The sequence below is a fragment of the Merops nubicus genome, unplaced genomic scaffold (genome assembly GCF_000691845.1).
Source record: "Merops nubicus isolate BGI_N331 unplaced genomic scaffold, ASM69184v1 scaffold24303, whole genome shotgun sequence".
Lineage (NCBI taxonomy): Eukaryota > Metazoa > Chordata > Aves > Coraciiformes > Meropidae > Merops > Merops nubicus.
Window position 1 is genome coordinate 1 of NW_008597249.1, and position 11,313 is coordinate 11,313.

At 48.1% G+C, this 11,313-nt stretch overlaps 1 protein-coding gene across 1 annotated transcript; it reads right to left on the reverse strand.

The window, feature by feature from the left end:
- Nucleotides 1-1,343: 1,343 nt before the first annotated feature.
- Nucleotides 1,344-10,520, reverse strand: HDHD2 (haloacid dehalogenase-like hydrolase domain containing 2). Its single transcript, XM_008936653.1, has 6 exons — nucleotides 10,411-10,520; nucleotides 7,579-7,787; nucleotides 5,795-5,879; nucleotides 3,765-3,981; nucleotides 2,863-2,926; nucleotides 1,344-1,560 (listed from the first exon to the last, which is right to left on the reverse strand). The coding sequence occupies exons 1-6, from the start codon at nucleotides 10,509-10,511 to the stop codon at nucleotides 1,457-1,459; spliced, it is 780 nt and encodes a 259-aa protein (XP_008934901.1). The 5' UTR covers nucleotides 10,512-10,520; the 3' UTR covers nucleotides 1,344-1,456.
- Between the last annotated feature and the right edge of the window lie 793 nt (nucleotides 10,521-11,313).

The window sequence follows — 11,313 nt, forward strand, 5'->3', positions numbered from 1 at the left end:
GCCTTGGCCCATGGATCCAGCCTGGCCTGCTCCCTCTGTAGAGCCTCCAACCCCTGAGCAGATCAGCACACCCACCCAGCTTGGTGTCACCTGCACACTGAGTGAGGGTGCCCTTGATCCCCTCATCCAGACCCCTGATGAGGACGTTAACAGAACAGGCCCCAGTACTGAGCCCTGGGGACATCACCTGTGACCAGACACCAGCTTGTGGGCCAGATTCCTCCGTGTCACACCCTGACAGACACCAGCACAGGTCAGAGCTGTGGGCACGGACACTCCCCGTGCAGATTTATTCAGTTACACTTCACGAGGGCACACGAGCAGCATCTAAAGCTGGGGTTTGTTCCTGGGGGGTGGGTTATTGTTTCTTGTGTTTCTCCTGCCCTGTCTACTCCACCAAGACAGAGATTAAAGGTGAACCCAGCAGTGGGACTGCAGTCAGGCACTCTGACATGAGCAGAGCTTCCCCTTCACTCATCACCATGGTTCCTCTTAACGAGAACGAGCACGGCTCATTAGCAGAAAGCTGCATTTCCAATAAGGTTAATACTCCAGGAACATATAATTACAGTCTAATAATTTAACACTCAGGATCCCCGTGAAGGACTTTGATCACCAGAGTTTACAAATGGGCCAGAGAGACAGCTCAGCCTCGTTACAAAGCTGGCTCAGGTGGGGGGGTTCAGCCCCTAGGCACAGCACCCCAATAAATCCCATTTTCCAGCTCTGCCAGCCAACTGTGGAAAAACTGGAATCCGTCCCCACGGCTTGTGAAGGATTCTTCCCATAACATTAAAAAAAAAAAACCCAAACAATAGTGAAATTTTGCAACTCTTAGCATTAATAAGTCCCTGCTGAAGTGCAATTTCCAAAATTCACCGTCTCCAAGGGCTTTAATACCAGATTTTTGCTTCTGTACCATTCTTTTTAATAAGAGCATCTAATTAAAACATCTGTAAGAGGCTGACAGTTTTATGTAAAATTTGAAAAACAAAACTCTGGCTTTGCTCTAATGAGAGGAAAGATACCAACAGCAGTTGTTATTATTAAACAATGGTGCTATTTTCATTTAAAAGCCACTTCTGAACGTGCCTAATCACCAAAGTTAAGTGGGAGCAGGGCAGAACCACAGGCAGTGACGTCACCAGAGGCTGACTAAGGCTCTGCTCCTCCTCGAGGTTCATTTCCTCGAGTATTTCCAGTGTTTTTTTTCAGTTTAGTTTATTCAGCAGAAGAACGTGATGCTTCCCAGTCAGTGCTCCTCACCAGTTATCTCTTGGAAATGGAAAATAACTGGAATTCCATGTCACCTGTGCCCACGGTGCTCTGCTGCCTCACGGGTGGAAGGGGTTCACGGGGAGGTTTCTGAGGTGATCCATGTGTTAATCCTGTGACCTTAATTGTTTTGAAGCCAGGGGAGCTGATGTGACACAGAGGTTTGTTTAGACTCCCTTTCTCACAGCAGATGCTCTAGGATATGTTCCACAGCCTCGGGGAAATTCTCACAGGTTAAGTAAGGAGCTGGATTGATTTTGTTTTCATCTGCTGGTCGATATTTACCTGTAACAGATTTAACAACACGATGGATTTACCAAACTCTTCTAAGTGTCCCTTTTTTCCCCTTAAAACTTCCACCTCCTCAGGTGAGTAAGAACCAGAGTAGATTTCCCACCTGTTCTCTGGCAACAAACATCTCACAGGTCTTCCCTAAACAAACCCTGGGCCTTGCTGAACATTCCTCCAGGGGCAGCTCTGGCCCAAAGTGAGTGTTTCTGCACAGGATTCACTCTGCTGCACTGGCACTAGTCACTTACTAGTTCAGACACTCATGTTGTAGGTTCACAGAAGCACAAGAGTCACACAGACTAGTGGGGGTTGGATGGGACCTCTGGAGATCATCTGGTCCAACCCCCCTGCTCCAGCAGGTCACCCACAGCAGGGTGCCCAGGGTCACAGCCAGGTGGGTTTGGGATCTCTCCAGAGCAGGAGACTCCACAGCCTCTCTGGGCAGCTGCTCCAGGCTCCGCCACACTCACAGCAAAGAAGTTTCTCCTCCTGTTCAGATGGAACCTCCTGGGTCCCAGTTAGTGCCCATTGCCCTTGGTCCTTGACCAGAGTCTGGCCCCAGCCTCTTGCCCCCCAAGGGCCCTTTAGCTCTTGCTCAGCATTGATCAGATCCCCTCTGAGTCTTCTCCAGCTGACCAGCCCCAGGGCTCTCAGCCTGTCCTGGCACAGAGATGCTCCAGCCCCTCAGAAGCTTCAGAGCCCTCCTGTAGGTTGTTAAAATAATGTTATCATCTTCCCTTCTGGCTTTTATGAGGAGGAGTATAGCAACTTGCTTTCATTTTCAATGTAACAGGCTGCTCACCCAGTCCACAGTACCATGGTACCATCAGTGACACTGACAACACCTGTCAGTCCCTTACGGGTGCCCTTTTACCTGAAGCAAAATGACTTTTATAATTACCCATGGAATTACTAAGGAATGCCACCAGAGCTCCTGAATGGTTACAGGTTACATTGCTGTGACTGATTTTGGGAATCTAAGATGCCCCAGTAACCGTTCTCTCTGTTCTTGGATCAGGATTTTAGAGTCATTGAAGCAAAAAATTCACACCTACAAGATGAGCCACCCCCCCTCTATTTATATCACCCTGCTATCAGTTTGAGGTCTGTGCTGTAGCCCAGCTGCTGATACAGAAACATCATGGACCATCCTGCCTTAAACACAATCCACTGCCACGCTGCAGCTGTGACCTTAAAGGATTTTCCAGCCAGGACAATTCTATGATTCCATGACCCAGGGCCAGCTCACTGAATGCAGCACTGTCTCCTGAAATGAGTGACCCATTCAGTACTCACCAGTCCTCACTAAAATCCCACGCATGCCCACGTTCTGGGCACCACCAACATCATCCCGGCAGTCCTGGGACACAACAGGAGACACCTGGTTAGTGGTCACAGCTATGACTTGTTAAGTTTGTCATGACACTCATGAAACTGTGTTGGAGAATGTCCAAGGAATAGCAATGAAGCTGGGGAAGGGTCTAGAGGCCAAGTGTGGGGAGGAGCAGCTGAGGGAGCTGGGGGTGCTGAGCCTGGAGCAAAGGAGGCTCAGGGGAGACCTTCTGGCTCTGCACAGCTCCTGACGGGAGCCTGGAGCCAGGGGGGGGTCGGGCTCTGCTCCCAAGGGACACGGGACAGGACAAGAGGGAACAGCCTCAAGTTGCCCCAGGGGAGGTTGAGGTTGGCCCTGAGGAGCAATGTCTCCCTGGCAAGGGCTGTGCAGGGCTGTGCCAGGCTGCCCAGGGCAGTGGTGGAGTCCCCACCCCTGGAGGGGTTTCCAAGCCCTGGAGATGTGGTGTGAGGGACACGGGGCAGTGGGGACCTGGCAGTGCTGGGGGAAGGGTTGGACTCAGTGCTAAGGTCTCTTCCAGCCAGAACAATTCTTTAACTCTGCTTTACACACCAGTAACGAGGCAGTTAAACACAGCTCTATGGAGTCACATTTTTTAGCTACCTATGAGACAAACTGTCACAGGGATGATTTACCATGTGCTTTTTGCCTGACCAGACAGTGGCTCCAGTAAGAGAACCAACCCCACGGAGCACACATTTAATCCTGTTGAGTTTTGGCAGTTCAATTTCCACCCCTCGTTTAATCCTGGCGCTTTTAGAAAGATCAGCTCATGGCATTTGGGAGGTAGGACAGAGAGTGGAGATGAGCACTGCGGTGACAGGCAGGTGACAAGGCCCCCACGTACATCACCAATCATGACAGCCTCCTCTGGGGCACAGTGGGTGCCCCGCAGAGCTTCCAGGAAGAAGGTTTCCTCTGGCTTCCCCACCACGGTCGCCTTGGTGTCCGTCGCGTATTCCAGCCCAGCTACAAAAGGTCCAGGGCCCAGAGCCAAGCCATCCTTCTTCTTGAAATATCTGGCTTTATGTATAGCTATAAGAGGGGCACCATCCAAAATCAACCTGAAGAGTGAACGAAGAAAACAAGTACTAAAAATTGTATTAAAACCCCATGTGACTTAGAGCTGAAGTCCTCCATTTGCCTTCATTCAAGCTGATGATGAAAATCCCACTGACTCTTATCAAGCCCCAAATTAAAATGCAAGCTAACATTTATTTGGAGAGTTAAGTAAAGCTATTTCCTTTCTTTTCCCCAGAAATAGTCAATAAAATTAACCCCCAAAACAACTGATTAGCACTAGGATGTTAACAGGTAACTATGTTTAAAGTCCTGTCTGTATCTCTCACTCAGTGAGGTCCATCACTCTATGCAGCCCCATTTTTCACTCAAACACCCTAACATCAGAACCCACCAGATGTCCCTACGTAAATATTTTAAACCCCATCACCCACAGGCAGTGGCTGCAGGTGGCAGTTTGTTGGTCACCACCTTAGTCTCCTTGCCTGGACTGAAAACACAGCAGTGCTTCAGGCTGCTGCCACCAGGACTTCTGCAGCCCAGCAGCTCTCGGGACTGCTGGTGTCACCTGTGACAATCAGAGCTGTGTTTCCAGCAGGGATGTGTGCTGAGCTGAGTCCCAGGCAGAAGGTTAATCATGTTGCCTTAATTTGTATTTTAACATCAGAGGAATTGCAGCAAGGTACATAAAAAAGAACACAGATATTAGGCAGGTTCACATCCCACCAACTTCCACAGTTAACATCACTACTAAGGGAACAAGCAGAGCCTTGCTTTGCCCCTCCACTGCCTTTCTGGAGCTCTGCTGTGGCCCTCTCGCAGAGGCTGGCCAAGGTGAGCTCCTTGGAGGGTGTCTGCTGTCACAGGGGCTTGCAGAGCAGCCTGGGCACGCCGAGCAGGACGTGAGTTACCACATTTCATGTCACTTAATTATCACAAAACACTTCTACAGAATCAACGTGTTCCAAGGCAAGCTCAACGAGAGGAGAGCTAGCATGTGTCTCTGTTCACCATGGGAGGATGCCTTCAGGATACAGGAAAATTTAATCTGACAGCAGCACCACAACCACTGACATTCAGCACTTTTTGGGAGAGATCTCACCTGAGAGAATTCTTTTAAGTGCAGCATTAAAATGCCACGTATACAGAAAGAGAAATTCAGTCTCAGTCATTTCAAACGGTGCCTAGAGAATGGGCTTGCTCTGTGCACCTCGTTTTGGGACTCATATTGGGTTAGATTTACATAACCTAATGTTAGGTATGAACAGAGTACTTGCCTACCAGGTAGTAAGTCAGCCTGGGCTCCTCGCAGTCAGTGGAGAGGAAAAAGCTCTTCTAGGGCACAGTTCAGCTGTCCTGTTTTAAGCACTTCCAAGAGCCTCCTCTCTCCCTCAGGAGCCCAGGTCACCAGCTCAGACACAGGCACCAGCACTGCAGGTACCTGCAGTTCATCAGAGTCACCTAAACTTTGGCTATGAGCAACACAAATCCCAAGTGACTTCACTATCTGAGCAGTAGAGGACCAGGAATATAGACATGGCATGAGGCTCGAGAAGAAGACAAAGTGGCCAAGAGTCAGTGTTGCCATTATATCAAACAAAACTGACACCAGCACAAGGGGTTACCATCAGTAAAGGACTGGGGGATAATCCAGGGCAAGGCAGTGAGATGTTAAAGGTCAGACAAAGCCCATCCTAGGGCCTCGCCCCAGGAAAACACTGGGCAAACCTGGGGCAGAATCACAGAGGATGGAATCCTCCTGCCAGCAGAGCAGCTGGGAACATGCCTGTACAAGAGGCACAGAGCCCAGCCTGAGGCAGCCACCACCCAAAGCCCCTCCAGGAGGGGCTGCCTTACCGGAAGGCTTTGTTCATCATCTCGTAGTGGAAGTGCTCAGGAGCCAGTCCCACCACCACGGCATTGGGGTCATCAGTGGTGATCCCTGGAAAACCAAAACACGGCTGGGACCCAACAGGATCTTAACTCACACTTTGCAGAACGTAGCTGACAAACCTGATGAATCACTTCACAGCAGAAACAGGCATTTTCTGACACAGACATTAGACAGAGTAGTTTTTCCATTCCCTCTAGTCATGGAAAACTCCACTTTGGGTACAGAGCCTGAGTGTTCTTTCTACACATCAGCCTGGATATAAAGCTGAAGATGGTGCTGCAGTATGACCTACAAGCTGTTACACTAGATTAGTTTTGTCTCTTCTGGAAGGTGTTGTTTCTAATGTGGATTAGTCCCCTCGAGAACAGCTTTCCCCTCTTTTGTCCTGCACTGCTCTGGAGGACCACGACTGTTTTTACAGGGCAGAGTCACCTCTGAACAGAGCCAGCTGTGGAAGCAGAGCAGCATCTGCAGGAGAAACAGGAGTGCAAGAGAGTTCCATTTATGGCAGGTCATCAGCTGCATCCTGCACTTGATGGGTTTTTTGTTCTGCCTTCACAGCGTATCCTCCACACCTCTGCTGGGACCAGGAGAGCTCCTGGGTCTCCAGAGAGTGACATCTCCTGCCACAGGAACTGAAGGCATTCTCCTCCTTGTACATAAGCTGAGAGAATGTGAGCCAAACACCTTGTAGCAAAAAGAAACAAAACAAACAATCCCACACCCAGAAAATACAGATAATGCCCCCAAGGTACTCTGCTGATATCTCTGCGTTTGCCATCTTCTGCAAAATTAGCATCACTTACTGTAAAACTGGTGGGAAGATCCCAAATACACGGAGATTAAACTGATATAAATACCTCCAGTGAAATAGCTGCTGTCTCTGATGTGTCTGACCCAAGAAAGCCTTCACAAAAACACAAAGTATTGCTGGGGGTGTATTCCTCTGGACACAACGTTGGGTAGAATAGATTATCAGGCTCCCTTGCTCTCAGGGCCTGCTAGGAGCAGGGGCTCTGACTTTAAATCAGAGGCTGAATATACAATGTTCAGTTTTCAACTCTGAGGATGTTAAGAACATGGGTGTCTCCACTAATCTTGAAATAACGACGTGGTTAAGTCAAAGACTAACTGTCCTACCTTCAGGCACCTGCCAGACATGTCTGAGTTAGAATATATCATCTTCTACTCCCCTCATTGTTGAGGGAGGGAAATGGCAACATCTGAAACAAAGCAAGTTTTAACCAGGTCTTTAGTGATGACAGTCTACAGAAGTCATGGTGATGAACCTTCTCTCACCAATTAAGGCATCAGAGTACATGGAGGGAGACCTAGGCCTTCACTACAAAGTAAGTAACAGTAACTACCTGGAGATTTTACATTTAATAACAACCTATAAAGGACACAGCTTCCTGTTTGTGCCACTGGCTTTTCAGCTCTTCACAAGCAAAACCTCTGTGTAACAGCTGAGGGAAACCAGATTTTCCAACAAATTGGCACATCCTTGGTATAAAAGAAATCAGTGCTGTTAGGTGCACTGGAAGGGGCTGCCCAGGGGGGTGCTGGAGTCATCATCCCTGCAGGGGTTCAAAAAATGAGCAGATGTAGCACTTGAGGCTACAGTGTAGGGGATAGGAAACTACTGGGAGGAAGGTTGGACATATGACTGTCACTCTACAAAACACAGGGCACTGGGATCCCTTTGTTGTTTGGCCACTCCCCTTTCACTGTCCTCTGACCAGCTCACCTGTGAAATCAGGCAGGGCCTTCTTGTCCACCAGGAGGAGAGGCCGCACCTGCTTCTGCTCCAGAAGATTCCTGGCTGCTGTCAGAGAAGTGAAGATCTCATCTTCTGCTATGTCAAAGCCCAGCCTCGTCAGCCTGTCCAGCAGGTCCTTCTTGCACTCCTTGGTGGTGTTTGTCACAAAGCGGATGGTGACCGGGGCGCTGCGCAGCCTGAGGGATGAGGAGGGAGGGGACATGAGCCACAGCACCCTACTCACCTCACTCGGGGAGCAGAAAAGGACTAGAAGCTTGTCCCAGAGCTGTACACAGAAAGGCTGGGTACATCCCAGAGCATTGCTGCCACACAACAACCATGGTTTTGTCAACTTCTGTGGACTGGTAATGAGAGATAGATAGCAAGAATTACAGCTACCAGAAGGAGACCAGGTCACCCCTGCTCTGCTTCCACCAAGGGAAGTCAGGAGGAAAAGGGTGATTCCAAACTCCATCTGCACAGCAGTAACAAACACACCTATGATCAACAGTAATGAGTTTGAAAGGACTTTTAATTCAAAGTAAATAATAAATAATCCAGCCCTGTATCCCCCATGGACAGCATCCTGAACCAAAGTAAACAAACAGAAGAATCTTGTTGCTGAACTGATACACTGAACTCCACAGCCCGTGTGAATTTCGCAGCAGCTGTGGCTCATTCAGAGATACAGGATGCTCCAGGAGCCTGAGTTACCTGTGTGGAGATTTTATGCCAGCTTTTGAAGCCACTTCTCTTCACTGAAGCCACTTCTCCCTTTACTGAGGAACATCAGTATCACATAAAACCAGATTATTGCCCTACACCGACAGTACACGCCACCAAACAATCAAATAATTTTAAGTGACAATTTAAATGGCTTTCCCTTTAATTATTCCCCCACCATCAGTTTCTGCTTGTTGCTATAGAAACAAACACTGGCATCACCACTGCATGGAGAACATCAGAATAAAGTTGGTGAATTCTGGAGACCTGCTTGCACCTGCCACTTCTTCTTCCTCTTGTCTGTTCTGCTGCCCAGGACACGCTGACCTCTGTACACACAGGTGGGTACAAGAGTGCCCTGGTTGCTGACAAAACAAAAACACTGTGTTTTCCTATCGACCTCAACACTGAGAAGCAACCCTAAAAATGGAATCTACCCATTGTCACCCAAGCAAGCTGCATGCCAACCACCTCAGCTTCTCTTTAGGGAAGATAATGACATGGATTAGCAGAAAAGAGCAGGAGAGAATATTTTTTGAGCAAAAAAGACCTGTCTGTTCTTTGTGGTGAAAGGACAGCCCCTGCTCTCCATGCCTGTGACAGCAGGCTGAAGCTGACAAACAGCACCACACCCTCCTGCACCTTGTCCCTTTGTGGTCCTAAAGGACTGCAGCAGCCTGGAGACAAGGGGATACTAAATTCCTGTCTTCACAGGTAAAGTTAAGGCTGATGAAATGACAAACCAATCATTCACTCTACTGCAACTCCTTCTTTATTATTATTTTCTATGTCAGACCAGGCTTGTGTCTCAGAGGTGTACTAGTTTTGCAAAGGATCACCCAGCACCCCTTTTCTGTGCAGAACTGGAATAACAGCAGGTATCTTGACTCTGTGTGCACACAGAGATTCTGCACACTGGGTAAGGAACCCCCTTCTGGCACAACATTCTCTGCAAAATCACCACTTTTACAAGCATATATTTGCATGGATATTTGAGAATGCTGACCCTCACCTGGCACAACTCCTCCCTGCAGCCTGAAACACTGGGCAGGCAAGCTCCAGTGAATCAATGAGTACCCACTGCTTCATCATTTTTTACTTCTTTGCAATTTTACATCTTTAGGAGATAATTATTTCCACGGCATTATTTCTGGAAAGAAATGTGGAGTTTCCTAGTCCCTTCATGAGCTCCAGTAAAAATGTCTCATCCTTAAGTCAACCCTGTTCCTCTCTCCTGATTAATCTGTACTGTCCTGGCATCTTAAGGTGTCCACCCTTGCTCACCATCACAGCACATATCACCTTGTGGTGTTCTTCAACCATTGGAAGGTTTCTTCTCCAGCATAACAGTGTCATAACACAGTAGAAGGATCCCTGGGGCTGTGTATCCTGTTTTGCCACTGAATGGGGACAGATTAATTCATTTTCTACACCTCAGTTTCTTTAGGCACCCTTTCATCAGAAAAAAAAAGAGCCACTCAACTGTCCTGTTTATTAATGTGTTGCAATTCCTACAAAAGATGGGCAGTATTATCCAATGTTTCCCAAACCAAAATACAACTGATGTCATTTACCTAGCAGAGAAACTTTAAAAAAAACAAAGCAAAGCCTTGGCTGAAAGACCAAAAGAAATGAGAACTCTGCAGAAGATGTCTTGCTTGCTGGGCCAAGCTATTCTCTCTGTTATCCCACCTCAGCTCAGACCTACAATCAGGTTCTTGTAGCTGAAGCCCTGAGGAACAGCTCAGATGAGGTGACTTCGGTGTACATGGGGCAATTCAGGTTAAATTAAATACTTTCCACTTCAGTGGAGGCTCCAGTTCTGTACAAATTAGAGGAAATATTCTGGATATTAAGTCTTTTCTATCTAGAAAAGATATAGAGAGCATCTCAGGAGGAAAGCTGTGGGGGCTTAGGTGACACATGGCAACTTTTCACTACCTAAGCCTCTCGACGATTCCCCTTACTATTAATACAATTATAAATAAAAGCAGAATTTGGCTGCCTACTTGCTTACCCACAATGTCACAAAAAAAAGCAGAAGCTCCAGACCTGTTTAAAGAAGTGTCTTTGTGGAACTGGGAAAAGGTAGCTTGCCTTTTAAGAGCTTCCTGCGCGCCGGGCACGGCCGAGTCTTCAACGTGAAGCGTGCCGCTGAGATCCACCAAGACTGCTTTCAGCACACGCCGAGCTGCCATCCTGCCTTCCCCGGGGAAAAGGCAAATAAATGAAACAACAAAAAAACGGTTAGCAGACAATGGATAATAAAATAAGGAGCTCGGTTAAGCGCCTCATTTGTGCCAAGCCCGGTATTACTCAGAACATTACTCGCGGCGTTAAATGGGCCCCGTTAGACAGAGGAATAAAAGGCAGTGTTTAAAAAAAAATACATAATTGATGGGGTGGTATTTTCCCAAAGACTCTATATATGGAAATCAGGTGCTATTTGTTTTTTAAGTGCCTTTATTTGTGCGCGTCCAAAAAAAAAAAAACCCGCTCTGAACAGCCGAGGCTGTTGGGAAGAGGCTCATTAGGTCTGGTGCAAGTCCCACAGACACCAGTGGCACTGCTGGGGTACAAATAAACACCACGCTCCCAAGTGGGGACTCTGACTATAAAGCTCAAAAAGCCCCGCAGAAGGGGATGCTGTTAGTTTGATTTTGAGAGCCAGATCCAGCACACAGCACAATTCGGGTGCCCCTAAGTCCGGGGTTATCCAGCGGTTGGTGGCCCGTGTGCCAGCGTGGATTTAACCTGGCATCTCTCATGGCTCGAGGATGTTCAGCAGCCCAAGGAGTCACTCCCTCCTCTCACACAGGGCATAGCCAAGCAGCTTTTCTACAGCAAGCTTCTGGGTCACACGAACAGGTGTGGGAGTCCCAGCCCAGAACAGAAGCCAGCACTCAAAGGGTAAAGGCACTGAGGAAGAAAACAGTCAGGTTATGTCCAAGTCATCTTCCACCTTCAAACATTCCTTCCTTACATCTACTCTAACTACTC

Bases quoted from the DNA above. Each gene is read 5' to 3' on its own strand.
- HDHD2 (XM_008936653.1), bottom strand. From the start codon at position 10,511: ATGGCAGCTCGGCGTGTGCTGAAAGCAGTCTTGGTGGATCTCAGCGGC. The intron at 7,788-10,410 runs GCAAGCTACCTT...CTCATCCCTCAG, and splicing joins GCGCAGGAAGCTCTTAAAAG to GCTGCGCAGCGCCCCGGTCA. The intron at 2,927-3,764 runs GTACGTGGGGGC...GTTGTGTCCCAG, and splicing joins AGGCTGTCATGATTGGTGAT to GACTGCCGGGATGATGTTGG.